Source organism: Crocuta crocuta, unplaced genomic scaffold, assembly GCF_008692635.1.
Source record: "Crocuta crocuta isolate KB4526 unplaced genomic scaffold, BGI_CrCroc_1.0 scaffold177, whole genome shotgun sequence".
Lineage (NCBI taxonomy): Eukaryota > Metazoa > Chordata > Mammalia > Carnivora > Hyaenidae > Crocuta > Crocuta crocuta.
In genome coordinates, this window is record NW_027531880.1 from 4,541,131 (window position 1) to 4,568,899 (window position 27,769).

At 41.3% G+C, this 27,769-nt stretch overlaps 1 protein-coding gene across 1 annotated transcript in view; it reads left to right on the forward strand.

Moving 5' to 3' along the window:
* Positions 1–27,769, forward strand: part of ZMAT4 (zinc finger matrin-type 4) — a 223,557-nt gene that overhangs the window by 67,384 nt on the left and 128,404 nt on the right. The window contains exon 2 of the mRNA XM_077773125.1: positions 1,264–1,369. Within this exon, the coding sequence (XP_077629251.1) occupies positions 1,268–1,369 (102 nt within the window). The 5' untranslated portion in view covers positions 1,264–1,267. The remainder of the gene's footprint in view (positions 1–1,263; positions 1,370–27,769) is intronic.

Genomic DNA, 27,769 nt, shown 5'->3' on the forward strand with positions numbered 1-27,769 from the left:
ATATGGCCCTGCCAATAATCAACTATGTGACTTCAGTCTCATATATCAAATGAGGGCATGGGAGTAAAATAAACTCACTGTTGTCTGAAATTCTCTTGCCTCTCTATATGCCTGCTGTTGGGTACAGTCCTTACTTTTTTACCTGGCAGGTAGGAGGTAAAATGAAGTGGAGTTTCTGGGTTGGAGGAAAGCATTCTGATGCGTTGGTGTGTGTTTCTACGGTGGTAACGTTACACTGCAGCTGCTATGAGATACCTTTGTGACAGATCGCTTTCACAAGCGTGAGATCCTTGGCTGCATTTTGATTCAGGGTTTGGGGTTTGACAATATGTTTATTTGCCTTTGTGGGCTCAATTGTGGTGTATAATGATGGAGGTGGCTTTTATGAATATCAGTAACCCTAAACGTGGAAAAGTCAGCATGGATGGTGAGGGCTTCTCACTTTACAAGGTATAGGCTTGCAAGAAAAGTTATAGTTTAGCCTGATTTTATTTTTTAATTCTGAAATATAGCTATTGAACTCAAAACTAAATTTTATATTGCTTATAAGGTTCTTGACAAAGCTAACTTTTTTTCTATGCACTTCAAAAGTAATATATGTTCATTATAGAAAATTAAAAAATAAAATTACGTAAGTGATTACCCATAATCTCTGAAGGATAATTGCTATTAAGACTTTATTAAAACTTCCTGGGATGCTTTTCTATGCACCTATACATAGTTTAAAACAAATTTAGGATAATACTGTACGTACTGATTTGTAAACACTTCTGTTGTTAAAGGTAAACTTTTTCCTATTTCATTACACATTCTCTTAAAGAAGAATTTGAGTTGCATTTGGATCTGGTAGGCGCAACATAGTCTAGTACGTGATATCTCAAAATTCATTCCACCTCCTTCTTATGTTGCATATATTGAATGCTTACAATAGTTTGTTAATATAAATCAGGTATGAAAATATCCTCTCACATAAATCCTTGGCAGTGCGTTAGATAGAAGTCTGGTTGGTCGAAAAGAGAAAACCAAAGGTGCATTTCTATTTTGCAGGGTACCAGCAGTCTTACTGGGCATTTATGAGAAAATTATAAACTCTACACTTACCGTGGTTAACTGACATGGTATCACCTAAGGTGTAGGGAGGGCTCCCCCACTGCTACGATCATGGGGTCTGTTACTGTGCTTCTGGCTTTTGTACGCAGTTGATGTCCTGCATAAACATCAAAGCTGTGGACTCATTTTTCTTTTCTGTTGATTCTCCTTTAGCCTGATGAAGTCCTCCGATATCGATCAGGATTTATTTACAGACAGTTACTGCAAAGTGTGCAGTGCACAACTGATATCCGAATCTCAGCGCGTGGCTCACTACGAGGTAAGGATGGCGTTTCCCCTTCGATGTTTTCGGTGGAAGACAGAGTGATGCAGACGGGTTGTGGGACTTGAGGACAGATTTGGTCCTGGGGCATGTTTTAAGAACCACAGGGCTTGAGCCTTTACGGTCTGAGATCAGCTGGGGGCAAATGTGCTTGGGTAGGTGGGAAGAGAGGCCAAGGGACTCAGTCTCAGGCTCTGGCTGCTTCCCAGATTCTTTTTTTTCTTTTTCTTTCTTTCTTTCTTTTTTTTTTTTTTTTGGTGCCTCATCCCCTGGAGACTCAGTGGGCTTTCTCTACTTGTTAAATCTGTCATTGCTCATCCCTGAAATTCCTTTCAGGGACACAGGGCAGGGTGCATTAGTGCCAGCTTCTCTTTCCTTCTATGACCCTGAAGATAAGCTCAGAGGCCTTTTGTTAATCACTGTCCAAAGAGATGGCAGCATCAGTGATTCAGTGTCAAATTCCTTCCACACGATGGCCGCTGCCCTAAATGTGTTTATCAGCATAAGGACTTTCCTTGTAAAGTTGTAGCAAAGTTTTAAAATCCAAATACTTTTAAAGGACATAATTCAGTAGCTTTGGCTCTTCAGGATGGAAGAACAGATACCTGCCTTTTATTCCTCCGCTGAGAACAGAGAATGAGAGAAGGGGAGTTGGCCATTGTCCTGGAAGGGAACAAGGGGCCGCACGTGGAGACAAGGGGATGCGGGGCGCCCCCAGATGCTGAGTCCTGCCCAGGACATACTCGCTTTTCGAGAGAACATATACCAGTGGGAACACGAGTTTTCAAGTGTAATAACTTGTGAGTAATTTTAGATTGGAGGGCTTAGCCAGCAATTTTCTTTTTGTCTGACAAGGCTGACAAATGCCAGTTGTCACTGTCACTCACCAGACTTCTCCGAGCCTCCGGTTCCTCTGTGCATGATGAAAAAAATAACATTAACCTGCACACATACACACCCAGGAACACAATCAACTGACCCTGCATACTTCCTTGGGTTTTGTCTTGACCAAATGAGACCTATTGAAATAGTGTTTGTGGAAATGCTTTGGAAGCTGTAAAGTGTGCTGGACATACAAAGTTATATTGCTTTTCATTATTAACTCCATGGCAGCAATATTCTGATACAGGCAAATAAGGCATGCTCTTCTGAGAAAACTTTTAAAAATCAGAATCTGTGAAAAAGTTAGCATATTGTTTTGTCAGTAGGCAATCAAGTGCTAGAAGTAAATGTGAGCTCACAAGAATGATCTAAAATGGAAGATATCCATCTTTTGAAATTAAGAACTTTCTAATTTCGGTGGATATTGCTTTATAAACACACATGGTTTTTATTAATATGATTTCCCCAGTTAAGGAAAATTAGGGAATTTGTTCCTACTCTCAAATTCCATAGCTTCCTATTAGCCTTTTATGTTCTCCCTTTATTAGACTTTTTGTGTTCATTTTTAATCATCTTACTAAGATTCTTGAGGGCAGAAGCAGAGATTATTCATTTGATCTTCCGTAATTCCTGGAATAGTGCTGGCACATCACAGATGTGCAGTTAGTGCTTGTTAACAAAAATATCTGGGTGACACAGTCCAGCACTGCTTTATTGCTATCTGAGCTAGAAAAGTAATGTCAGAAAATTGAAAAAAAAATCTTAGCTGCTCAATTAAGGGTTTGGTTATTTGAACGCAGGTTTTCCCGTTGCCGCTCTGTATTCTGCTGTGGCACAATTTAATTGTTTAGAGAATGTGCTACTATTTGTTGCATGTGGCATAGATGACATAGGAAAAAGAAAGCAATTACAATAGATCTGCAATCAACAGTGTTACACATCATCAAAACAACATTAAATGCATTGCCATTAAGCATGGATGGGGACTCTGAATGATGGTTCACTCCCTGCCTCGAGGCAGAGGTGGGGCACTTTATTTTTCAGGGACAAACAGCACTGCACATTGTTACTGCAAAGCTGTGAACAGGGCTCACACCTCATGAGCAATCTGGTCTTCCAGTTTCAGTTAGGAGGTTTCCCCAATTACTTTTTCATCTCTTAAGAGGATGGCTTCCATCCGATGTTCTTGAAGGCCATTTGAGAACTGATAATCTGACCCTATTCATCTGCCCCGCCTGCCACATACACTCTCTCTGCTGAAATTGCATGAAGAGTGGGTCTCTATGAGTCTGAATCCCACTTAGTTCATTGAAAATGTTATCACACTGAGTCTCAGTGCTCTATCACTGATGTATTGCTTTAGCTTGATTTTACTCAACTAGAAAATATTCCCAGCTTCCCTATGGGGCAAATCAAAAAGAATCCACTGTGTACTTTCTGCATGTCCAGCACTATTAGTGTTAGTTATTACAGGGAATTCTGAAGCTGTATGAGAAACAGTCTCTGCCCCCAAGAAGCTCATAAACTTTGTTGGGCGGAAAGCCATGGGTGGTTCAGAGTGGTATAAATATGTGTGTGATATTGAGGACGTGATCTGTAAGAATTCTGCTGCCTGCTTTGAAGGCGCTGCTGATCTGATGTGATGTAAACAGTGTTAATTCTTCTGCTCATTTGACTTTCTGATATATGCTATGTCGTGCTGTTAACTTTTTAGATCTTTTCATGTTCCAAATTCTAAAGAGCAAGTCACCACTAAGAGCTATTATGGTCAAGAAAGATTTGTTGGAAATGTCATGAATAATCTAGGCCTTGATGGATGGGTTGAGTTAAGGGTTGCTGGAATGAGAGGTCTTGGTATCTCCAAAGAGCTTTGAGGAGGATTTGTGTGAGGGAAGGGAGGTGCACAGTAGTACGTAGGGGTAGCGTGGGGTCAGAAGGTAAAGGAAAGGGGACTTTGTACTCCCCTGTGGCTCTTAAGCATTTGGGAACTTAACAGTATAATTGAGCATTTCTGAATGACAGTCCATTGGTGGTGGTCAAGGTGTATTGTTAGGAAAAGAACAGCTTTGGTATGACTTTTGCTATGGGACTAGTGTGCCAGTCTTTTGAAGTAAAAGAGAAAAACACAACAGATGGGTTAATGCCTAATAGCTGCATGCCTCATTTGAAAGGCCGAACCTTTGTAGAGGAGGACAGAGAAACCTAATATATATCTAATGGACCAAAAACCCTTGCATGCTATACTTTTAAGATCTCTTTTTGCGTATGAAATCCTGAAGTGGAAAAGATGGGAAATATAAAGACATTATTATTTTTCTTACTTGCTAAGCATTAATAACATGTTAATGTTTTGGTGGAAAATATAATTAGATGTTGTCTCTGCTCACTGATTCAATAGAACAAGCAGGCACAGATGCAGAGGGGGAAGAGAAAGCTTTCACGTGTGCCTTTCAACATGCTCGGATGGTACAGAGGTTAGTAATAGTTTTCCAGTGAGGCTACTGGAGTTGTTGGTTGTAGTTTTAAGCGGCTAAAGAATAATTTTCTGCAAAAGGAAAGAGTTGCTTGCACGAGTGAAGGAGTGAGTAGTTTTCTGGCGTGTAGGAAGAAGAGGATTTGTATAGGGAAGGCCATGAGAAATGAACTAAAAAAGACCGAGAATTTTTTTTTCTTGAGTAAAGCTAAAGGAAAAATATGAATGAGTGATCTAGACGGAAAGAGAGAACTCTTGTCAGGCAGGCTCAATGAAGTCAGCATAAATGGGCCAGTCCCTGCTGCTTGTTTCTTCCTGTGTAATTAATTGTTCCTTGCAAAATCAATGGCTCAGGTGTCCTGGCACTCTCAAACAAGATCGTGGGCTTCTTGAGGGCAGACAGGAGCCATGCGCTGAGTTTCTTCATTTATTTCTACGGTGCCCACTCTAGAGTTTGACCCATTGTGGCTCATAGGCACTTGTAGGTTAATGAAGAGGCTGAGGTTGGGGACCGGTAGAAAGAAGCAGTGGGTTAAGTTTACTGGAAGCATTGATGGATGTGCCAGAAGAGGTGTTGGTCTACATTGGGGGTCAATCTGTACTCAGGAGCTGTGCTCAGGACTCAAGGTATAGGTGATAGTTTTGTAGTTAATAGGGAAGACGACTCTCTAAATTGATGAAAAAACCTTCAAACCTTTCTGAGTCTTGAAGTAATGTCATTCTTGATAAATGGACCCCATTAAGCCACCCAGGAGTGGCAGAGTCCAGGACTGTTCTCTAGTCAGAGAAACAGCAGGCACATACGGTCTACAGAGGTATGCTGAAACCGATTTTTCCTATTTCACTTGTTTTCAATGTCTTCCAACAGAACCGTGGCCTTCCCTAGCTTCTGTTTAATCCAGGGGAATAGCCAAAGGGTGACCTTCTGGTCTCTGTAAGTCTGGTCGTTGGCGGAATGTAAGTGCTTTCTGGTTAGTGATAACAAGGTAAAAACTGAGGTTCCTAATATGTGCCAATTAAAGCAGCGTGATGTTTTCTACTACTAAGGCTTTAATGACTTTCCTCCCTTCATCTCTCATACCTTCTCAACTTTGCTTTTTCCTTTTCTTTTTTTCTGAGTAAGCATGCAGTCTGGACAACTCTTTTTCTATGTATGAGAATAGTTGGTCAATATTGTGTTACATTTCTGCAACCCGTCAGCCGTACTAACTGGACTTGAGCTCTGTCGGGGCTTACTGGGTCAACAGCCATCCTGGGTATTGCAGGTGAGATGCTCCTGGAGATGCAGATGCTACCTGGGTGAAGACAATAAAAGATCTTTATAGCAAGGTTCCCGTGGAGATGCTTCTTTGCACTGTGCATTGAGAATCACTGTTTCAGTCTCTCTGAACCTCTTACAGTCATGACATGCTTAATTTCTCCCAGATGCTGTTAATACAATTATTGGCTCATTTACCAACGCTCATGCTATTCTTGTTACCCTCTGTAATGTCAGAGGACTTCAGCCCTATTCCCCATTGCCTAATGGTCTTTACCTCTGTTTCTTGACGCTTTCATTGAAGACTCTTGAGCCTCTGTAAAATTTCTAACTATTCTTATATTTTCCATTGTTTTTATTCCAGCAAGTCTATTCATTGTATCTTTTATCAATTATTACTAGTCAAAATAGTTCACTGGAACACAAAATTAATGGTTAATAGAGAGGCTACAATGAAGTGAACAGCAGTAGGCTGAAGAACAATTTCAACTCAGGGCAACACACATATTGGCTATGAATTGTTGTCAAGTGGTGTGTGCTTAATGCTCATTGGTTAAGGGTAGTAGAGGATGCTCTGTAGCATGAGTTCTCATTTGCTGAGAGCATATGACATCACTTGGTGGATTTTAGGAGCCAGGCTGCCTTCCATTGGCTAGAACTCAATCACTTGGTCTCACTTCGCTGCAGGGGAAGTTGGGGAAGATCATTTAAATGTGAAGGAAAATAAAAGGAGTTCAAAAAACACATAGGATCATTTCTGCCTCTGTCTACGCCTCTGGTCACCAAAAATCCATTCCATTTTTCTTTTGACACATAGAGTACATGTCCCTTCTCCATGGGAACACCCTCAACCCCTACCTAGTCACTTTGTTCAGCTCAAATTTCAGAGTCTCCAGGAAGGGAGTGAGTCTATGCTTCAGATGTGATGTGATTCCTCTGGCTCAGTAGCTGGTGAGGAAAACAGAAAGGTCAGGCCTCCTCCTCCCACTTGAGAGTGGTGAGGACAGTGGTAATTTCTGATTCAGAAAAAGGAAGAAAAGCAGCCAGAGGAATCACTGGCCCATAGCAGAGTTGGCATCCTGCAGGGAAGGCATTAGGAAGTATCTCTTTTCAGGGAGTGGGGGAGGTTCCCCGAATAGATTCTGATCTTCCTCTGTGAGAAGGATGTTCTTGTCCATTTTGCTTAATGACCCTTGCTTCTACCCTCCACAGTTCTTTCACCATCCATTGTCCTCACCACATCTGAAATGGATCTTGGGTCCTACACTTTCCTTGGAGACTGCCAGTATTCATAGACCGCTTCCTTCCTGAGACTGATTTAAGGCCTACCTCATATTCAAAGCTTTTCTCATTCTTGGTAATAATTGCTTCAGTAATACAATTCTCTTAGTGATATAGAAGCCTTCTGATTTATTTTCCTTCAGAAAGTTTAATGTGCTGTCACCTTACAGTTCTTTCTTAGACACAATTTCAAGGCTGGTTCTTGTTTTATTGCTGCCTTGTCGATGTGCCTCTTTCTATTTTTTAGTTTAATGGTGGCCATCTTGCGGTTATCTGAAAGTAGGTAGAAAGATAACATCCTCAATCTGGTTTTTGCCAAAGTCCTGAGCCACGATGTGCAACTGAGAAGTCTCACTGGCTCTTCAACACATAATGTCTTTTAATAGGACATCTTTCATTTTTGGTGACTGGGAGCAATTAGCAAATAAATGACTTTTCTAACTAAGTCCCAAATTTCTAGAATAGTTCTTTTTTATTTCTATCTGCTAATGTGCCAGTTACACATTATAGTTCTTAGAATTTTATGATTCTTTTATAAAATACCTGACCAATAATCAATAACAGACAGTAGCAAACAACATGTATGCAAGTATTCTGTTTTTCCGTCATCTTCTGGTTCTTTTAGAACTGTAACCATCTCCGAGCATAGAACCATCTAGTTCCCCAAGAACTGTAAGCTCAGTCAGCAGGTGGTCTACCTTCCATGGTATTGTAGTCAATAGTTTTGCCAGTGTTTGCCACTGAATAGCCTGGATCTGCCGTATCTGTACCTTCCCTTCTTACCATCTGTCTGATCTAAGTCAATGTCAAATATTTAAGCTTTTTTTGTTATGGGAGAACCTCCATTTCCGTGTTGGCCAACGTGGGCTAAATGCAGTAATAAAAAAATAAAAATGATTTATTGCTCACATTATAGCCCCTTGTGTGTTACCAAAGGGGATTTTGTACTGCGTAATCATTTAAGACTCAAACTAACAGAGGCTCCACCATCTTTGCTCCTGATATTGACCTGAGTATCAAAATCCAGAAGGCACCTGAAGAACTGATGGGCATTGTGGGTGATTTGTGCAGGACATTTTTGGGAGCCAGGCCTGGAAGAAACATCATATCCACACACATTCCACTAGCCAAAACAGTTTGGTGTGCACATAGTGTTGTCTCAGTGCACTATATGATGTGTGTGACACTTCAGGGGATGTGGTGATTAGGATGTGCTTTGGGGATATTGAGGATGAGGTAGGGGTGGAGAAGAGAGAGAAAGAGAGGCGGTGCCATGCATCCCAAAGGGAGTGGGCTTGGCAAACAAACAGAAATGACTCTGGAAATCAAGTGCCTGGGGGCTACCATGAAGGTGGTACCTATTCATCACAGTGCTGTGTAGGAGACGGAAACAAACATGTTGTTTGTCTAAAAGACAAGGGAATATGGGGCGCCTAGGTGGCTCAGTCGAATGAGTGGCTGACTTCAGCTCAGGTCATGATCTCACCGTTTGTGGGTTTGAGCCCCGCTTCGGGCTGACAGCTTGGAACCTGGAGCCTGCTTCAAAATCTGTGTCTCCTTTTCTCTGCCCCTCCCCTGCTCACACTCTGTCTCTCTCTCAAAAATAAATAAACATTAAAAAAAAAAAAAAGACAAGGGCATAAAATTCCTCTCACTTAATTGGTCAAGCACAGGGATTTTCCATTTTGAACTTGGGGCCTGTGTACCGAGTGGCATGTCAGATGAGTAGGATTTCTTCTCTGCTCTACCTTCGTGGGCCTAGGCAACTGGTTCTCCAGGCCCTGAATTCTGAGTTGAAAGGCCTGCCCTTTCCACACTCAGGTGGTTCAGGAGCAGCCTCTGCAGGTGTCCAGTTGTGCGCTGAGGCTGAGGACACAGACGTGGTATCTCAGTGTCTTCTAAAAGATGGGTGTTTGAGAGAAATTTCCATGTTCTTGCCCTTGTAGGAAAGGTTGTTCCTCTGCTCAGAGGCTAGTTTATTATTGGTACTGGACTCTTTGATCTTGTTTCCTGCTTTGCTTTTGTCATCAAATTCGTGTCCATGTCCAGAAACTAGACAGGATTCTTTTTTTTTTTTTTTTAGGTTTATTTATTTATTTTAGAGAGACAGAGAGAGAGAGAGAGAGAGCGAGCGAGCATGAGCAGGGCAGGGGCAGAGAGAAAGGGGGAGAGAATCCCAAGAAGGCTATGTGCTGTTGGCAAGGAGTCTGATGTGGGGCTCAACCTTAGGAACCGGGAGATCATGATCTGAGCTGAAAAATCAAGAGTCAGACACATAACCGACACATAAGCCAGTCAGGTGCCCCTAGACAGGATTCTGTATAGGATTTTTCTGTCCTCACTTTACCTCTAGATTCTATTCTTTTCTTTTCCTTGTTTTATTTTAAATCTGTATCTCTCAGTTCTTTATTTTACACTTTTGCATTAGATGTAGATGTAACTTGATCTGTCTTCTTAAAGTCTTTGAGGAAAATAGTGGGGTATAAATATGTAAATATTTAATCTTTTTATTTTAGCATTTTATTCATTTTTTGAAGCGGCAGTAAATTCACATGATTCAGAATTGAAGAAGCATGAAAGAGTGTGTAATGTGAAAAGTCTCCCACCTGTCCATTACCTCCTCAAGTATCCTTCTCAGTTGAAATTAGTGTGACCAGTTTTCTTTGAAATCTATCTATGCATATAGATAAAACTTAATTTTTCCTTTGAGATATTTTCTGCAAGTGGCGACATGCTAGACCCTCCACTTTTTATGTGTTTGAATTGGGAAATAGATCTCCATTACACGAATGTGTCATAATTTGTACAGAAATATTTACTGAACTGACTGATGACTTCTTGGTAGCACTGATAAAATTGGTAGAAATAAACCTTTCTCCCTGTGAGCCCTCATTGAGTGAGGCACTTACATGTCTGTTGATTTTCAGATCCCAGCCTGTACTAGTTTATTATTGAAAGGGACAGTTTTTCCTCTAGCTTTCCATTCCCAGCATCCACTTGGAAACATATGCATTCCTGACCTTCTCATCACCAAGCCATCTGGGCTTGTTGATTTTTTTTTTAAGACATTAGCAGACAGAGGATTCTTAAAGGCTAATGACTGAAGTAAGTGGGCTTGAGTGTTGATCTAAGCCTTGTGTCTTTGTCTGTATTTCTTCTGATGATGGGAGAGGGTGTTGAAGACATCGTGCTTTCCTTCTTCTCTGTGATTTGAGAATTTAATTAGTTTCCTGAGGCTTTTACTAAGATGACTTAATTTGGGGTAGAATTTTTCTAACTTTGATTTCTATCACTTTCCCTGAGGATCATATAAAGACATAAATGCACCTTGTCAGGAAATGTCCATGCCACCTCCAAATCACTCCCTCCTGTGCCTATAGCTCCTGTGTCCTTGGTCATGCCTTCAGGTATCCTTGGTCACTGGGAGGCCATCACTATGTCCTCTGCTAAAAGGGCTCTTAGGTCTACTGTCTACTGATTCAAATTTAGAAACAGTCCTTCCTTCACCGTGAAAAACCTGCAGGTAGTTTTTAGATTTTACCAAGAAAATAGGAAAATTAGAACAAAACTCTTTTCTACCTGTGCTACTAATCTTCCTCCGGACTTCTAGAGGACCTCTTCTGGCCTTGCAGTCACAAATCTTGCCCCTGACCTGAGACGTTGCCCTGCGTTCTGATCCAAGAAATCCTACTCGTTTCATGTTTGTATCCATTCTTTGTGGCTATGTGCTTAATGTTGATAAGTCTATCGTCTAGAAACTAAGCTTCTCCAGTTTCTGCCTAAACAATACCTCTTGATATTACTCCCTAGTGTTCTATGGCCCTAAAGCCAGCTCCCACGTTTAACCTTGGAAGCCTTTGGGGTACCGTCACTTGCTTTAAGCCCCAGAGCAATACCTTCATCCTTTTCAACTTTATGGAAAAGTTCATGCTCCTTTTTGGCTCATCTGCTAAACTATTTTCTGTCTGTGTAGTAAATTCACTCTCAGCTTTTCCTTAGAGCAAGCAAAGCAGGGCTGAGTTATAAAAAGAGCTTCTGGTATACTCAAGGTCAGAAGGCCTATGTTGTAAGTACAATCTTGGCCAAGTAACTTAACCCTTCTAGAATATAGCTTCTTCTTCTGTAACATGAGGACGTTCAATGTCTTCTCTCGTTTTATCCCCACACCTTATACCCATCTCCACAGGTAATCCTTTTATTAGGGTTGACGTGTTTTTTATTTGTGTGTGTTCTTTAAAATATGTATTGCTTTGTGGGAATGTATACTTCAATTTTCATTTTAGATTAGTTTTAGGTATACAGAAAAGTTGCAAACCTAGTATGGAACATTTCTGTATACCCTGACCCTGTGTCTCCTAATATAAACATCTTGCATTACTATGGCACATTTGTCATGCTATTGACATGTGTGATGTATCACAATATTTATTATAATTATTACTATTATTATGTAACCTACATTATAAAGTAAAGTCTGTACTTTATTTAGATTTCCCTAGTTTTTACCAAATGTCCTTTTTCTGTTCCAGGATCCCTCCCTGCATGTAGTCACCTTAGGCTCCCAGAGACTGACAGGTTCTCAGACTTTCCTTGTTGGGAAAGGAAAGGAAAGGCCTTGTTGAAGGCCTTGATAATTTTGAGGACTACTGGTCAGGTTGTTATTTGAATGACTAATATCTCAGTGGAGATATTTTGGTGTTTTTCTCACGATTCATCTAGGGTTCTGTGTTCTTGGTGAGGAAGCTGAGGTGAAGTATCCTTCACATCACAGCTTATCAAGGGTAGTATTACCAACATGACTTCTCACTGTTGATGTTCACCTTGATCTTCTAGCTCAAGGTAGTGTTTGTCAGATGAATCCACTGTAAATTTACCCTTTTCTCTTTGGAAGCAAGTCATTATGCACAGTGTAGGCATGTATTTTTAATGTATACAAAAGTCATTGTGATGTGAATCTCATTCTTACCTGGTTATTTCAGTCAGTGGTGTGTTTCTAAGAACCATCTATGTTCCCACACGGTGTCAAATCTCTTGCTCCTAATTGCTGTATGACATTCCATTGATCATGTTTTGATTTCCCATTCCTCCAGGGATGGACACTCAGATTGCTTCCGGGGCCCCCTCATGAAAGTAATGCTGTCACAAACATCCTTAAACATGTTTCCCAAAGAACCTGTGTGGGAATTTATGTGAGATGGATGTAAGGCAAGAGTAGATCCTGTGCATCAGAAAGCCATATTATTACTTGCTTGTCCAAGCCTTGCTTGGTAGTGGGTCAGTACATAAGGGCTCCCCATATCCACATCTCTGATGGTAATTGGCCATATTCAGCTTTCTCATTTTTTTCTAATCTGCTGGATATTTGATATCTTGTTATTTTAAATCACCCTTCTCTAATTATTAGGAAGTTTGAACAACTTTCGGTATACTTACTAGTCCTTTTGATTTCCTTTTCTTGTGATTTCTGTTCATATATTGCATCCGTTCTTCTGTTGGTATTCTAGTATTTTTCATTTTGATTTCCTCATTTATTCCTCATTGGATTCAGGCATTGTAAATGTCTTCTATTAGGTCATCTTATGAAAAGTATTCATGATGTGCTTTGTTAATTTTGTTTGTTTAGCTTGTGAATTAGAAAAAATGTTTTTGTAATCTATATTTTTGAGAGAGCAAGACAGAGTGCAAGTGAGGGAAGATCAGAGAGAGAGGGAGACACAGAATCCGCAGCAGGATCCAGGTTCTGAGCCGTCAGCACAAAGCCTGGTGCGGAGTTCGAACTCACGAATGGTGAGATCATGACCTGAGCCAAAGTGAGATGTTTAACTGGCTCACCCAACCAGGCGCCCCACCTTGTCAAGTTTTATGTGAAAAATTTAACAAACTTTTTGCTTTATACGTTGCTTAAGAAGTTCTTCCCATGGATAGATCACAAAAACATTCCATATTCTAGCTTCTAGTAGTTTGACACTGCTATTTTTTTATATTCACATCTTTAACTGTATTTGGATCCTGCATTCATATATCGTGTAAGGTAGGAATCCACTTTGATTCTCCTGTGTGCAGCTCACCAGCTTTCCTATCACCACCTACAACCTCTTCTTTCCCATAATTTGTGGTTCAACTCTACCGTATGTTAGTGTTCTTCACGTGCTTGACCCCAAATCAGACCTTTCAACACTGTTCCGTGGTTCTATTTGTCTTCATCTGGTCCGTCCATGCTATACTTAATTACCATCCCTTGCTGTTATGTCTTAATATCTGAGAGTGACAAGTCCTATTTTTCTTCTTCTGTTGCAGAGTTGACTTAGCTTTTTACACAGTGTGTAATTTGTTGTTGGTATAAATGCTTGAACAAATTTCACAAACTCAGTTGAAATTTGTATTGGAATTCCATTAAATGTAAGAATTAATTTGAAGAGGGGCACCTGGGTGGCTTAGTCGGTTAAGCGTCTGACTTTCGCTTGGGTCATGATCTCGCGGTTCGTGGGTTCGAGCCCCGCGTCGGGCTCTGTGCTGACTGCCAGTTCAGAGCCTGGAGCCTGTTTCAGTCTGTGACTCCCTCTCTCTCTGACCCTCCCCTGCTCACGCTGTCTCTCTCTCTCCTAAAAATAAATAAAACATTTAAAAAAAAAAAGAATTAATTTGAAGAGAATTAGGATTTTTACAGTATCAGGTCATACCCTGCTTCAGAAGGGATATCTATCCATTTCATTTTAAGTCAATTTCCATATTAAATTTTCAGAAATAAATCTAACATCTAACACAGGAGCACATATATAATTGTTGTGTAATTTAGTTCTTAATAATGTGTATATTCTGTCCTATTCTTTTGCTAAGGTTTGATTATTGCTCTTCAACTAAACTGTAATTATGCTGAAGACAAGGGCCATGCTTTTTTAGAAAGTTTATTTATTTATTTGAGAGAAAGAGAGAGAGAGAGAGGAGAGAGAGAAACTGCAGGGGGGGGAGTGGCAGAGAGAGAGGGAGACAGGATCTGAAGCGGGCTCTGTGCAGAGAACACGGTGCAGGGCTTGAACGGCTTGAACTCAGGAACTTGTGAGATCATGACCTAAGCCAAAGTCAGATGCTTAACCCTGACGAAACCACTCAGGCGCCCCACAGGGCCATGCTTTTAATATTGTTTTTTATTTCCCTTCACTGTATTTCAACCTAGAGGGGTATAATGACTACTGGGGTTGTTTGTTTGTTTTCCCTTCTGGCTTCTCCCCCTCCCCTTTTTATTCTTCTTTACTGGTGTGGTTGCCCCTTCTATCTGTCTCCCCTGGGTCAAAATGCCTAATGTGGCTATGTAACAGTAGCTCACACCTACCTCCATTTATTGAGTGAGGCTAAGCACTTTTTTTTGCAATGTGGTACATTTCCTCTGGGGATGAGCAATGTAACTTAAAACTCTGCTGTGTCAATAAGTCAAGGTGAGTTTTCAGCTTTATACAACTGCATTCCCAGCCATTAGAAAGATGTTAACATTTATTGCCAAGCTGTCTCTTAAATATCCTGTAATAAAAAGCCAAAATATGCTATCTTTTTTTTTCCAATTTCACCCTTAAGCTGCATTTTCATTACCACATTTTCTTTGTAAAGTGCTCTAATGTTCTTTATTGAAATTTTTATTGTTTCAGGTGATCCCTTAATAGTCTCCTTTGAACTAAAGGGAAAAAAAATTTCTTAAAGGAACGTGTCATAGTAGATCCTCTTTATTTTGCTAGTGACATATTTAACCCCTACCCTTTTGGGTGTTACTGCCTTGTGTCTGCTTTTCAATCTATATAATTCTCATATCCAGAGACATGATCTGACCCATGCCCTTTCCAAATGCATATAACAATAAGCTATATGATAATGAGGTTTTCCTAGCTTAAAAGCTGTTTTAATCTGATTATGTCACTGTGCAAGGAATTAATCAAGTCAGTTTGCTTTGAGACTTGTGGGCAGTGAGAAGGCAAGACTACATTGGAAAGAAATCATTAAAAGTCTAATGCTAAGTTGAGGCCACTAAAGAAGCATGAGATTCCTTGGTTCTGGTACTTGAAGAACGCAAATGTCTTTTGACTGTCTTGGCATGCCTGAGATAAGACACTGGTGGGTGATAGTTATGGGCTAATCAATATTCTGATTCAGTTGAGGAGGAAACACAGTTTTGAAGTTAATCTGATGTCACTGGGTCTTTATGGCATTTAGAATTTTTCATGAAATGATATCTGATTAAAGGAATACAAAATCATGTTTACTACACTAGCACCTTAAAAACTAAAGTGTGTTTGCTCATCAAAGCAATCTTCTAGCTAAAATATTAATGTGGTGGAGATACATATGCCCTTTTAAATCAAGAGTAGCACTGAGTCCTGAGATCCAGGGCTATCTCCTAAATCTTTGAACCATATGGAGTACCTGGGGTGAACCTATTCCCCTCCAATCAGCATGCTCAGCCTTTCATTTCAGGATTGACTCCGGAATTCAGAAGGGTCTCATCCTGCCCTCTGGGGACATTCATGTAGGCAACTGCAAGTCTCTCCAGTTTGTTCTGTGACAGTTGTGTGCAGAAGGACACACTGGTTAAGGTGTTTATATTTAGGTCAGCCAAGTAGTGCTGGATTCTGAGAGGTGGGTGACTTGCAGCTATTTCTGAACGTTTTCTTCCGAGTTAGGAGCATGATGATGAACACCTCTGATGTTTGCCTGCATTTATTCTCCCAACATATTTTCCTGAACATCTACGCTCTGTAAATGCACCATAATAGATTCCATTTTCTTCCTCTATGGGGATCCCTAGATGAAAAAGACAAAGATAGTGCACTTATTTCGGGTAGGAAGTTAAGGCAGGCGCAGAAATGACAGCCATACAAATGAGAAGGGGGTGAGCAGCAGGCGAGAAGCATAGGTGTGTGTTATGCATCACAGAGACTTAAAATGACTTGCTTAGAAGGAAAAGGCAATTTGACTTATTCGTCTCTATTTAATGAAATGTGAAAATAATAAAAAGAACTGCCTGTGTCTTGTCTGTAGACTAGATATGTATTATAATATATTAAATAATTAAAAAGGGGAAATGTGATTGCTTTGCATACAGAACAAAGCCCTGATTACAGCAGCACATCTCTAAAAATTAAGGCTGCTCAAGGTCACACTTCAGGAAATCCTGCCTTTTTTTTTTTTTTTTTTCTTGGACATTTGTCTTGTGTGTGATCATAAGGAAGTACTTATCCCTGTCTTCAGGAAATAAAGTCATTTCTAAGGCCCTAAGTTAAAAAAAAAAAAAAAAGAAAAAGAAGGAAAGAAAAGGAAACAAGAAGAAGAAACAAAGCAGAACCCTTACAGTGATGCTCAGTGTTTGGAGTGTTTGGTTCCCTAGGGTTTTAGGAGTTTGTAGCTCTGAGGACTGTCCATATGTAAGACCTTTGGAATGGCCCTCAAACCAAGCGCGTGCACACACACACACACACACACACACACACACACACACAGATGTAATCTTGAGATTCTGTATATTCTTTTAGACTTCAAAAAATTTTAATGATATTTTTAGTGCTTTATATGACCAGATATAGAGAGGAAACATTTCTCTTTTCTGAGGTAACAATTAAAAGGCATTTTTATAAAATAAGACTTTAGATGGTGAAGTTATTGTTTCTCAGACAGGAGTCATCAGATCATTGAGAATTTTTTTCTTGTCCACACTTGAGAATGTCTTCTCCTGCTTATAGTTGAGAAAGATTGGCTTAAACCATCTGCATTTTGGAGTTTACTATTTGATCACTCCTTTGGGGTCTTAATATTTTTAAATTGCTTTTGTGCCAATGACTTCCAAAGCTAGTCAGGCAATGATTTATATTATTAAAATGATCACTGGATTGATTCACTTAATGATAGCTATATTAATTTTCTAAGTATGTTAATGATGTTTTAAAATTTTTTATATTTAAAAATTTTTGAATAGCTGCCCTTTTTTTGTGTATTCAAGCTGAAAACCATTTTGTTGGGAGAGGGAGAGCCCTCAGGAGAAAACTCCATTGGTGAAGGGGACAAATCTGAACATTTGGAATAATGGGAAAAAACTGTATCCTTCTTGTCTGATTCTTTTTCTTTCTGTCCATATATATTAGAGATGTAATATATACCTGTCTCTGTCCGTATATTAGAAAGAAAGAGAGAGAGAGAAACAGAGTTTTTGGTTATCCATCCATCCATCCATCCATCCATCCATCCATCCATCCATCATCTATCCATCATCTCCTATCTATCTGTCTGAGAGAGAGATGCAGACAAACAAACACAAGGAGAGATAAGGTCAAGTAGATGCAAAGGGAGAAAGAGCAGGGATATGTCCTATTCACATTCAATTGAGGAAGCTCTGGTCTGGGGAAAAAAAAAATAAACCCGTTTCATGGTAGAAAAGTGTTTCAAAACCTGGAATGGAGAAGGGGGCAGGTGATGGAGGAAGGTCCTTTCACTAAAACTGCCTATAATTTTAGTCACTGTTTAGTGTTGGTGAAACATTGTGTTGGCCTGGGATGAAGCCCTGGGAAGTAAGGTTTAGAAATCGCCACCACAGCAGTAAAGGTAAGAGAAGATTAATCTCCACTGAGTGCTGCTTTGGGAAAGCAAGTGCACATTGTCTCCTTTATCAGGGAAGGTTTCCCTTGTCGGAGCCCACCGAAGTTGGAGGTGATTGAAACTGTGAGGAGCATCCGCAGGGACCTCCGTGGCTCCAAACCAGGGTAGATTTATGCAGCATATGGAAAGTCAAGGCAGCTCTTCAAGTAGAATCGGTCAGGGGGTAGAGAGGTTTATTGGTTTCTAAGTGTTCTTTTCTGCTTTTCAGAACATCTTTTTTCATCTGGCTCGCAAGCGGGCTTTGAAAAATAAGATGTCCTGCCCACTGCGGCTTGTCATACATTAACAGCCCGGTGTTAGGACCTTGGAACACAGCCACGCAGGTTGGCAAGAACAGATCCCACTGTGGAGTTTAATAAATATTTGCAAGGGGAGGAGGAAGAGAACACCAGAAACTTCTTCCTGAGGAGCGTGTGTGTGTGGGCGGGGAGGGGACATTAACTTGCAGATCAGGTTTCTAGGCACAGCTGCCCTGGTTCATGCTTGGATTTAGAGTTCTTTGAAGACTTGCCCAGACTGAGTGGAGGCAGGGGACAAGTAGCCGATCCCTCAGCCTGTAGTAGAGGCTTATTCAGTGTGTACTGTGTCCTCCTGCGGCCCTGCTATGAAGTTGGGTGGTCGTCAAGGCCATGACACTGCCTTCCTTGATACCTTTATCTGTTTCCCACCTCGCTCACCCATGGAGGGCTTTGACCTGGACTTAGCGGTCTTACCCCACGTCCAAAGTGCCTGTTCTAGGTATTTACCAACCAAGCAATCTCAACATGGAGATGTTGCAGGTGAGGAGTGTGAGACTGGCCAACTACCTCCCTGCCTGGCGTGCTCCCCTCCCCAGACCTTATTTTATGGCAACAGTTTCATATACTGAGGACCAGCCCTGTGCCAGCCTTCATAGGCATCATCTCATGTCGTTCTCTCAATGACTCTCAAGGTAGGTATGATTTTGCACTTGCCCTTCGAAGAAATTGCAGTTCAAGACCTTGCATGATTTGTGCAGCTGTGATACCCAGGCCCTGCTATTCAGGCGGTTTCCCCAATACTACCTTGTCTGGTCCCGTCATGCTCCCCGTTGCCTCTGTCTGAGACAGGACAGGTGACAGTGCAGTTGAATCCATCTGTCTCCAATTCAAGCATGTACTGTTTCCTCAGAATGTGCCAGGCTCTGAGCTCAGGGTCCAAGAAAATGGGATGAATGGTGATGTCTCTGTCATCGCATGGGTTCCCTGGAGGGCCGGGGCGAGTGTATGCCCCGTGTCAGACACCTCGGGTCGCCCCAAGTGTTAGGTCTGGTGACCAGACGGTGGCTGGCACTTTGTTTTGGTGGGGCTGGCAGCTGAGCATGGGGGATCTTCAGGCTGGATTCACAGAGGAGGGCTGAGGGAGGCTCTGAAGTGTGAGGAAGGTTCTAGCAGTGAGACGGAAAAAGGAGACAACAGGCAGGTGGCACAGAGCTCTGAAGGCAGAGTTGCATGGGAATGGTGTGCAGCGTGGTTCGGCCGGAGCCCAGAGTGAGAAGCGTGACCTGCTGTGGCCCCAGTGTCTGCCCGTCCCTGCCATGCAGGGGGAGATCACTCCAGAGGCGACAGGGTGTGGGGCTGGAAGGGTCTGTGCTGAAGCTAATCCTGTCTGGGTGTTGGTCAGCTCTCCAAACACCACAAGTGGCTATTTGGCCTAGAACTTCATGAAGCTTCCCAAAAGGAAGACACCCAAAACGAAGAGAGACCACAAGGTGACTTTTGGCTGAAGGGGGAATGAATTCCAGCTTGGATTTGATGTAGAGGCAGAAGGAAATGCTGTAAAAATTGCTTCAGGCTTGCAAACCCAGGCACCTTCACCTCCAGGTCTCCAGTAGCAGCTGCAAGGGGCGGGGCCCGGGAGGGAAGGAGGTGTTCTAATCAGTGCACGGAAGGGCAGAACCGTAGGTCTGCTGTTTTGAAAGTTTGTTTTGTTTTTTAAATACCACGGAGACAATGATAAAGAGCTGGGTGAAATTCACGGGGTTGCAGTTTGCGGACAACTTTGTGAATTGCTTTGTGAACTGCTGACTTAAGCGCTTATTCTTTGACTTCCTTTCTTCAGCCTGTCCTCCTTGCTAACTGGTACAAAAAGAAACATCCTGAGATGGAATATCAATTTCTTGCTTTCACTTTTAGCGCTGATCAGAGTAAACTCAAGCAGAGACTATTTTTCGGAAGGGAAAGGTGGGGAGGATTGAGGCTGGTGTAACTTTGGGGCAGGACAGCAGTGGCAGGTCCCACATTTCTCTCCAGCACTGCACCCTGGAGCCTCTGTTAGGTGCACGCTTCCCTGTAGATACATACCTTTCGCCCAGACCAGCCTTCAAGGCAGGTTAATTATGGCCTGAGGCTTCCATCTCCATATATCCGACCCTGCCCCTGACAGCCAGCCAGAGAGGGTGGGAGTGAGGTTGTTCTTATATACAGCATAAACCTCCCCATTTCCTTGCACAGTTCCAGTCGCTATTTAAGACTCAGTGGAAAAGAGAGGTGGGAGCAGAGAGACAGAGAAAAAGAAAATGTGGACAATTTAAAAGTCACAGCTATATTTCTAAGCGCTTCTTTTGCTTTTCAGGTTCATTTTGCGTTTCAGGAAGGGACAAAAGTCTGTGTAAGCTGCATCTTGTATAAACCCTAAGATGCTTGTAGTGATAGTGAATGGAATAGCAAACATCACTTTGGGTGCTCAAGAATGCCATCGGTTTGCGATTTGCAGAATGGAAAATGTTTATTATAAGTTATGGGGAAAATTTTATATGCAGCACTAATGCAATGGGATATATAAAATAAATCTGGGGAGAAGGTTTATACCCTGAGTCCCACAGCCTCAGACCTTTAAATCAATACTCCACTGATGAGAACAGTTTCCCAATTGATGTATCAGTGCAGCCAGTCAAAGCAAATAGGAAGCCCCCAGGGAGGAAGCAGGTGTGACACTAAATTCTCCCCTCAGCCTAAGGACAGCCGAGACTCTGAATTGAATTTCTGTGACTGTAAATTCTAGAGTTAACTATGTTGGCTAGAAATTGCACTAAAAAGCAGTCTCATGGTCTGGTGATCATGGTATTTCATAAGGATACCTTGTAGCTTTCAATCCTGCCTTTGAGTGCCTAATGGATCAGATGCAGTGGCATTTCTATCTTCGTATTTGGGAATCAGGTGCATCAGGGCCTCTCTGCAGGAGTCATGGTAGGGATGTTCAAGCCATTAGCTATGACTACTCATGGAGGTCCACCCCCAAGTCAGGTCATGTGATGGGATGCGTGGTCATAAATATAGGCTCAAGGTTAGGGCTTTCAAGGCCAGAGTAGATGTGTGACTGGACAAGGGTCTCCGAAGTGATGATCATTATGACAGACCCATAAAATAAAATTGCAGATGAGACCTTAGTGAGCAGATTCGGAAGCACAGGCCCCAGAAGGAGCTTCTGATGGCTTTGTCTTGGGTTTTTAAGCTGAGGCCAATTATTTCTGCATTTGTTAGTCTTCCTCTTCTGAGCTTCCATGGCCTTCTTTCTCCTCTGTCGTCAGGAGGATGAGGTTCCATTGGACGCTATTCTCCAATCTCCCTCCTACTCCATCTGTAAGTTCTTTTTTTTTTTTTTTTAAATTTTCGACCAGGTTTATTGTGACTCTGAACAACAATAAGGATTTCAGTAGCAGAAAAAAGAGGAGAATGAATATTAATTAAGGAGGCAGCTCACAGGGTGTGCCACAGTTATTGAACACATTTACCTTGTTGAAACCCTCTCTTGCCCTGCCTTTACTGATACCATTTTATCCCAATTTCCCTCCTATCCTCTTGGCCACTCATTTGTAAGCCTCTTAGTAATATCTTCTTTATTTTATTTATTTTTATCTTTAACAGAGCCCTTACATGTTGATCTTCTGCTGGCTATGTCCCTGTTGATCCCTTTTCCTGACTTCTTTTACCACTTTATTTTTTATTTATTTTTTAAAAAATAGTTTATTGTCAAGTTGGTTTCCATATAACACCCAGTGCTCATCCCAACAAGTGTCCTCCTCCATGCCCATCACTCCCCTTCCCCTCTCACCAACCCCCATCAGCCCTCGGTTTCTTCCCAGCATCCAAGAGTCTCTCATGATTTGCCTCCCTCCATCTCCCCAAATATGTTTCTCTTTCTCCTCCCCCATGGTCCTTAACTCCATTAAGTTCCTCCTAATCCACCTATACGTGCAAACATATGGTATCTGTCCATCTCTNGTTTGCGACTATCTTTTCCCATTCTGTTAGTTGCCTATTAGTTTTATTAATTGTTTCCTTTGCGTGCAGAAGTTTTTTTTATCTTGATGAGGTCCCAATAGTTCATTTTTGCTCTTGATTCCCTTGCCTTTGGGGATGTGTCAAGGAAGAAATTGCTGAGGTAAAGGTCAAGGAGATTGTTTCCTGCTTTCTCCTCTAGGGTTTTGATGGTTTCATGTCTCACATTCAAGGCCTTTATCCATTTTGAGTTTATTTTTGTGTATGGTGTGAGAAAGTGATCTAGTTTAATTCTTCTGCATGTTGCTGTCCAGTTCTCCCAGCACCATCTGTTAAAGAGGCTGTCTTTTTTCCACTGGATACACTTTCCCGCTTCGTCAAAGATTAGTTGGCCATGTGTTTGTGGGTCCAATTCTGAGTTCTCTATTCTATTCCATTGGTCTTTGTGTCTGTTTTTGTGCCAATACCATACTGTCTTGATGATGACAGCTTTGTAGTAGAGGCTAATGTCTGGGATGGTGATGTCTCCCATTTTGGTTTTCTTCTTCAATATGAGTTTGGCTATTTGGGGTCTTTTGTGGTTCCGTACAAATTTTAGGATAATTTGTTCTAGCTTTGAGAAGACTGTTGATGCAATTTTGATTGGGATTGCATTGAATGTGTAGATTGCTTTGGGTAGTAATAACATTTTAACAATATTTATTCTTCTAATCCATGAACAGGGAATTTTTTTTTTCCATTTCTTTGTGTCTTCTTCAATAGCCTTCGTAAGTTTTCTCTAGTTTTCATCATACGGATCTCCTATATCTTTGGTAAGGTTTATTCCTAGGTATCTTATGGGTTTTTGTGCAGTTGTGAATGGGATCAGTTTCGTGATTTCTCTTTCTGTTGCTCCACTATGGGTGTATAGAAATGCAACTGATTTCTGTACGTTGATTTTGTACCCTGCAACTTTGCAGAATTCATGGATCAGTTCTAGTAGGCTTCTGGTGGAGTCTGTTGGGTTTTCTATGTAGAGTATCATGTCATCTGTGAAAAGTGAAAGTTTGACTTCTTCTTTGCCAATTCTGAGGCCTTTTATTTCCTTTTGGTGTCTGATGGCTGATGCTAGGACTTCCAGCACTATGTTAAACAACAGTCGTGAGAGTGGACATCCCTGTCCTGTTCCTGATATCAGGGGGAAAGCTCTCAGTTTTTCCCCATTGAGGATGATGTTAGCTGAGGATATCTCATAATTGGCTTTTATGATGTTTAAGTAAGTTCCTTCTATCCTGACTTTTTTGAGGGTCTTTATTAAGAAGGGATGCTGTATTTTGTCAAATGCTTTTTCTGCATCTATCGACAGGATCATATGGTTTTTATCTTTTCTTTGTTAATGTGGTGTATCACACTGATTAATTTGCAAATATTGAACCAGCCCCGGAACCCAGGAATGAATCCCACTTGATCAAGGTGGATAATTCTTTTTATGTGCTGTTGCATTCGATTTGCAAGTATCTTGTTGAAGATTTTTTTCATCCGTATTCATTAAGGATATTGGCCTGCAGTTGTCTTTTTTTGCTGGGTCTCTGTCTGGCTTGGGAATCAAAGTGATGCTGGCTTCGTGGAATCAGTCTGGAAGTTTTCCTTTGATTTCTATTTTGTTGGACTAGCTTGAGAAGAATGGGTATTAACTCTGTTTTAAATGTCTGGTAGAATTCCCCAGGGGAGCCATCTGGCCCAGGGCTCTTATTTGTTGGGAGATTTTTGATAACTGATTCAATTTCTTCACTAGTTATGGGTCTGTTCAGATTTTCTATCTCTTCCCGTGTGAATAATGGTAGTGAGTGCATGTTTTGGAATTTGTCCATTTCTTCAAGGTTGTCTAGTTTGTTGGCATATAATTTTTCATAGTATTCCCTTATAATTGCTTGTATTTCTGAGGGGTTGGTTGTAATGAGTCCACTTTCATTCATGATTTTGTCTATTTGGGTGCTCTCTCTTTTCTTTTTGAGAAGCCTGGCTAGATGTTTGTCAATTTTGTTTATTTTTCAAAAAACCAACTCTTGGTTTCATTGATCTGTTCAACTGTTTTTTTGGATTCTATATTGTTTATTTCTGCCCTGATTTTTATTATCTCTCTTCTCCTACTGGGTTTGAGGTGCTCTTGTTGCTCTGCTTCTAGTTCCTTTAGGTGCACTGTTAGATTCTTGTGCTTTTTCTAATTTCTTGAAATAGGCCTGGGGTACAATGTACTTTCCTCTTAGGACTGACTTTCCGCATCCCACAGCATTTGGATTGTGGTATTTTCATTATTATTTGTCTCCATATATTTTTTAATTTTCTTCTGTAATTGCCTGATTGGCCCATTCATTCTTTAGTAGGGTATTCTTTAACCTCCATGATTTTGGATGTTTTCCAGACTTCCTCCTGTGGTTGATTTCAAGTTTCATAGCATTGTGATCTGATAGTGTGCGTGGTATGATCTCAATTCTTTTATATTTATTGAGGGCTGTTTTATGTCCCACTATGTGCTCTATCTTGGAGAATGTGCCATGCACACTTGAGAAGAAAGTGAAATCTATGGCCTCAGGATATAGAGTTCTAAATAGATCTGTCAAATCCATCTGGTCCAATGTGTCATTCAGGTCCATTGTTCCTTTAGTGATTTTCTATCTATTTGATCTATCCTTTGCTGTAAGTGGAGTATTAAAGTCCCCTGCTATTACCACATTCATGTCCATAAGATTGTTTCTATTTGTGATTAATTGTTTTATGTATCTGGGTGCTTTCATGTTCGGTGCATAGACATTTATAATTGTGGGCTCTTCCTGACGGATAGACCCTGTAATTATTATATAATGCCCTTCTTCATCCCTTGTTACTGCCTTTACATTAAAGTTCAGTTTGTCTGATATAAGTATAGCTACTCCAGCTTTCTTTTGACTTCCCGTAGCGTGATAGATATTTCTCCATCCCTGTACTTTCAATCTGAAGGTGTCCTCAGGTCTAAAATGAGTTTATTGTAGACAGCAAATAGATGGATTTTGTATTTTTTTAAATCCATTCTGCTACCCTCTGTCTTTTTGATTGGAGCATTTAGTCCATTTATATTCAGTGTTATTATTGATAAATATGTGTTTAGAGCCATTGTGTTCTCTATAGGATTCATGTTTGTGGTGGTGTCTCTGGTACCTTGTGTTCCTTGCAACATTTCCCTCATAACGTCCCCCCTCAGGGATTCTTGTAGGGCCAGTTTAGTGGTGATGAATTCTTTCAATTTTTGTTTATTTGGGAAGATGTTTATCTCTCTTTCTGTTCTGAATGACAGGCTTGCTGGATAGAGGATTCTTGGCTGCATGTTTTTTCTGTTCATCATATTGAAGATTTCCTGCCATTCCTTTCTGGCCTGCCAAGTTTCCGTAGGTAGGTCTGTAACCACTTTGATAGGTTTCCCTTTGTATGTTAGGGCCCTTTCATCCCTAGCTTCTTTCAGAATTCTCTCTTTGTACTTATATCGTGCCAGTTTCACTATGATATGTTGTGCAGAAGATCGATTCAAGTTACGTCGGAGGGGAGTTCTCTGTGCCTATTGGATTTCAATGTCTGTTTCCTTCCCCAGATTGGGGAAGTTCTCCGCTATAATTTCTTCAAGTACTCCTTCAGTGCCTTTTCCTCTCTCTTTTGGAATTCCTGTGATACGGATATTGTTCTGTTTGATTGTATCACTTTGCACTTGCACTCTCCTTTCGTGTTCCTGGATCAGTTTATCTCTCTTTTCCTCAGCTTCCTCTTTTTCTATAATTGTGTCTTCTAATTCACCTTTTCTCCTCTCTGCCTGTTCAATCCATGCATTGGACGCCTCCATTTTATTGTACACCTCATTTATAGCATTTTTAATTCATCACAACTATTTTTAAGCTCCATAGTCATTGTAGTAATAGTTCCTCTGATGTTTCCCATGGCTTTTTCAAGGCCAGCGATTAATTTTATGACTATTGTTCTAAATTCTTGTTCAGTAATGTTGCTTATATCTGTTTTGAGCAGTTCTTTAGCTGTCATTTCTTCTTGGAATTTCTTTGGAGGAGAGTTCTTCTGTTTCGACATTTTGGCTAGCATTCTAGCCAAACCTCTTGTTAGATTTAAAAGCTTGTTATGCACTCTGCACCTGCGAGTACTGCCGTATTAAAGAAGGCTCTTTGACTGTCTGTTCAGGAAGTGTTCTTTGAATGGTGTCTCTTGGTCTCTCTTGTTGAGACGTTGGTTATTTTATTTCCCTACTCGTATTGGTATTTGGGACTCTACACCATGTGTACTTTGGCTTGTTTCTTGAGGTAGCCCTGGAAAAGAAAACAGACAAACACACCAGGAACAAAGGCACACAAATGCACATACAAATCCAACAAACAAGCAAATCGAATGGGAAAAGGAAAAAGAAGAAAAAAGAAAAAAAAGAGGAAAAAGGAGGAAAAGCACATAACAAAAATAAAAAATAGAAAGGAAGAAAGAAGAAATGAAAAGAAAAAAGTAAAAAAACCCCAGAAGACAAAGGATAGTCTAAAAGCATAAAACTGGAATTCCCAGCTACATATAAAGAGTAGGGTGTCTGCAGTGCTGATGGAAGAACATATACAAAGAGAGAAAATACAGGGTGAGGAGAAAGTGAAATTGGGTGATGACCAGGCAGAGAGACTAAGAGGCTTAACTCAGTGAGAGAAAGAGGAGAATATGGTGAGAGGCAAGGAGAAAGAATCAAAGATAATGTTACTAAGAGAAACTATATACCCTGATTACTCCAGAGAGAGACAGAGAGAAAGAAAAGTAGTGGTGGACATGCATGTAGAATACGCATCTAGAGAATGGATTAAACGTGACTGTTTAAGCAAACCAGTGACCAGAGTGCCCAGTCCAGCTGAATGGAGGGTTATGAATGAGACAAGGGAAAATATATCTGAATAGAAAGAATTGATCTAGAATTAATCCCAGCAGGGCATCTNGGTGTGGTTTGGTGTAGGCAGGTCTTGGCCTCCAGTGCATCCTGGGGCAGCTCCCTGAGGTCTCCCTCTGGTGGTTGTGGAAGAAAAATGGCGGCGCCCCAGTCCCCTCTGGAATTAAGCTTCATAAATCACTCTTTTGGGTCTGATCTCCCTGTGCCACAGGCGTAGCCAGGGTGGGCCGTGCTCTACATCCCAAGCCCCGCCTCGTTTCCAGATCTCAGTCCCCCCGCTTTATTGATACCGCCGGAAATCTAAACTCACCAGGCCCAGTCCTGGTGAGCTGCCTCAAGCCTGCCGCCTCCCCACTGAGGGTCTAGCGGGTGGGCGCTACAGAGAGGTTTTAAGACACACCGCTTCCCTGCAGATGGAGCGGAGAGTGCAGCGGAGAAGTTTCTCCTGTCCCCACCCCGGCCAGGACCAGGGCTTTCAGCTCACAGTCAGCACCACAGGCTGGAAACCGGATTCGAGGTTTTTCTCTTCTCTAGGGACAGGGATAGTTCTTTGAGCAGTTTCAGCCCCTCCTTCTTTTCCCTTCGACTCGCTGCAGCTCCCTGCAAAGGGGGCTCCTTTCCCTCCCTCCGTGTTTCTGGGTCCCTGCCGGCCCGTTTGTATTTTCCCCAGTTCATACTCATGTACCTATAAGGTTTGTTGTTGTTT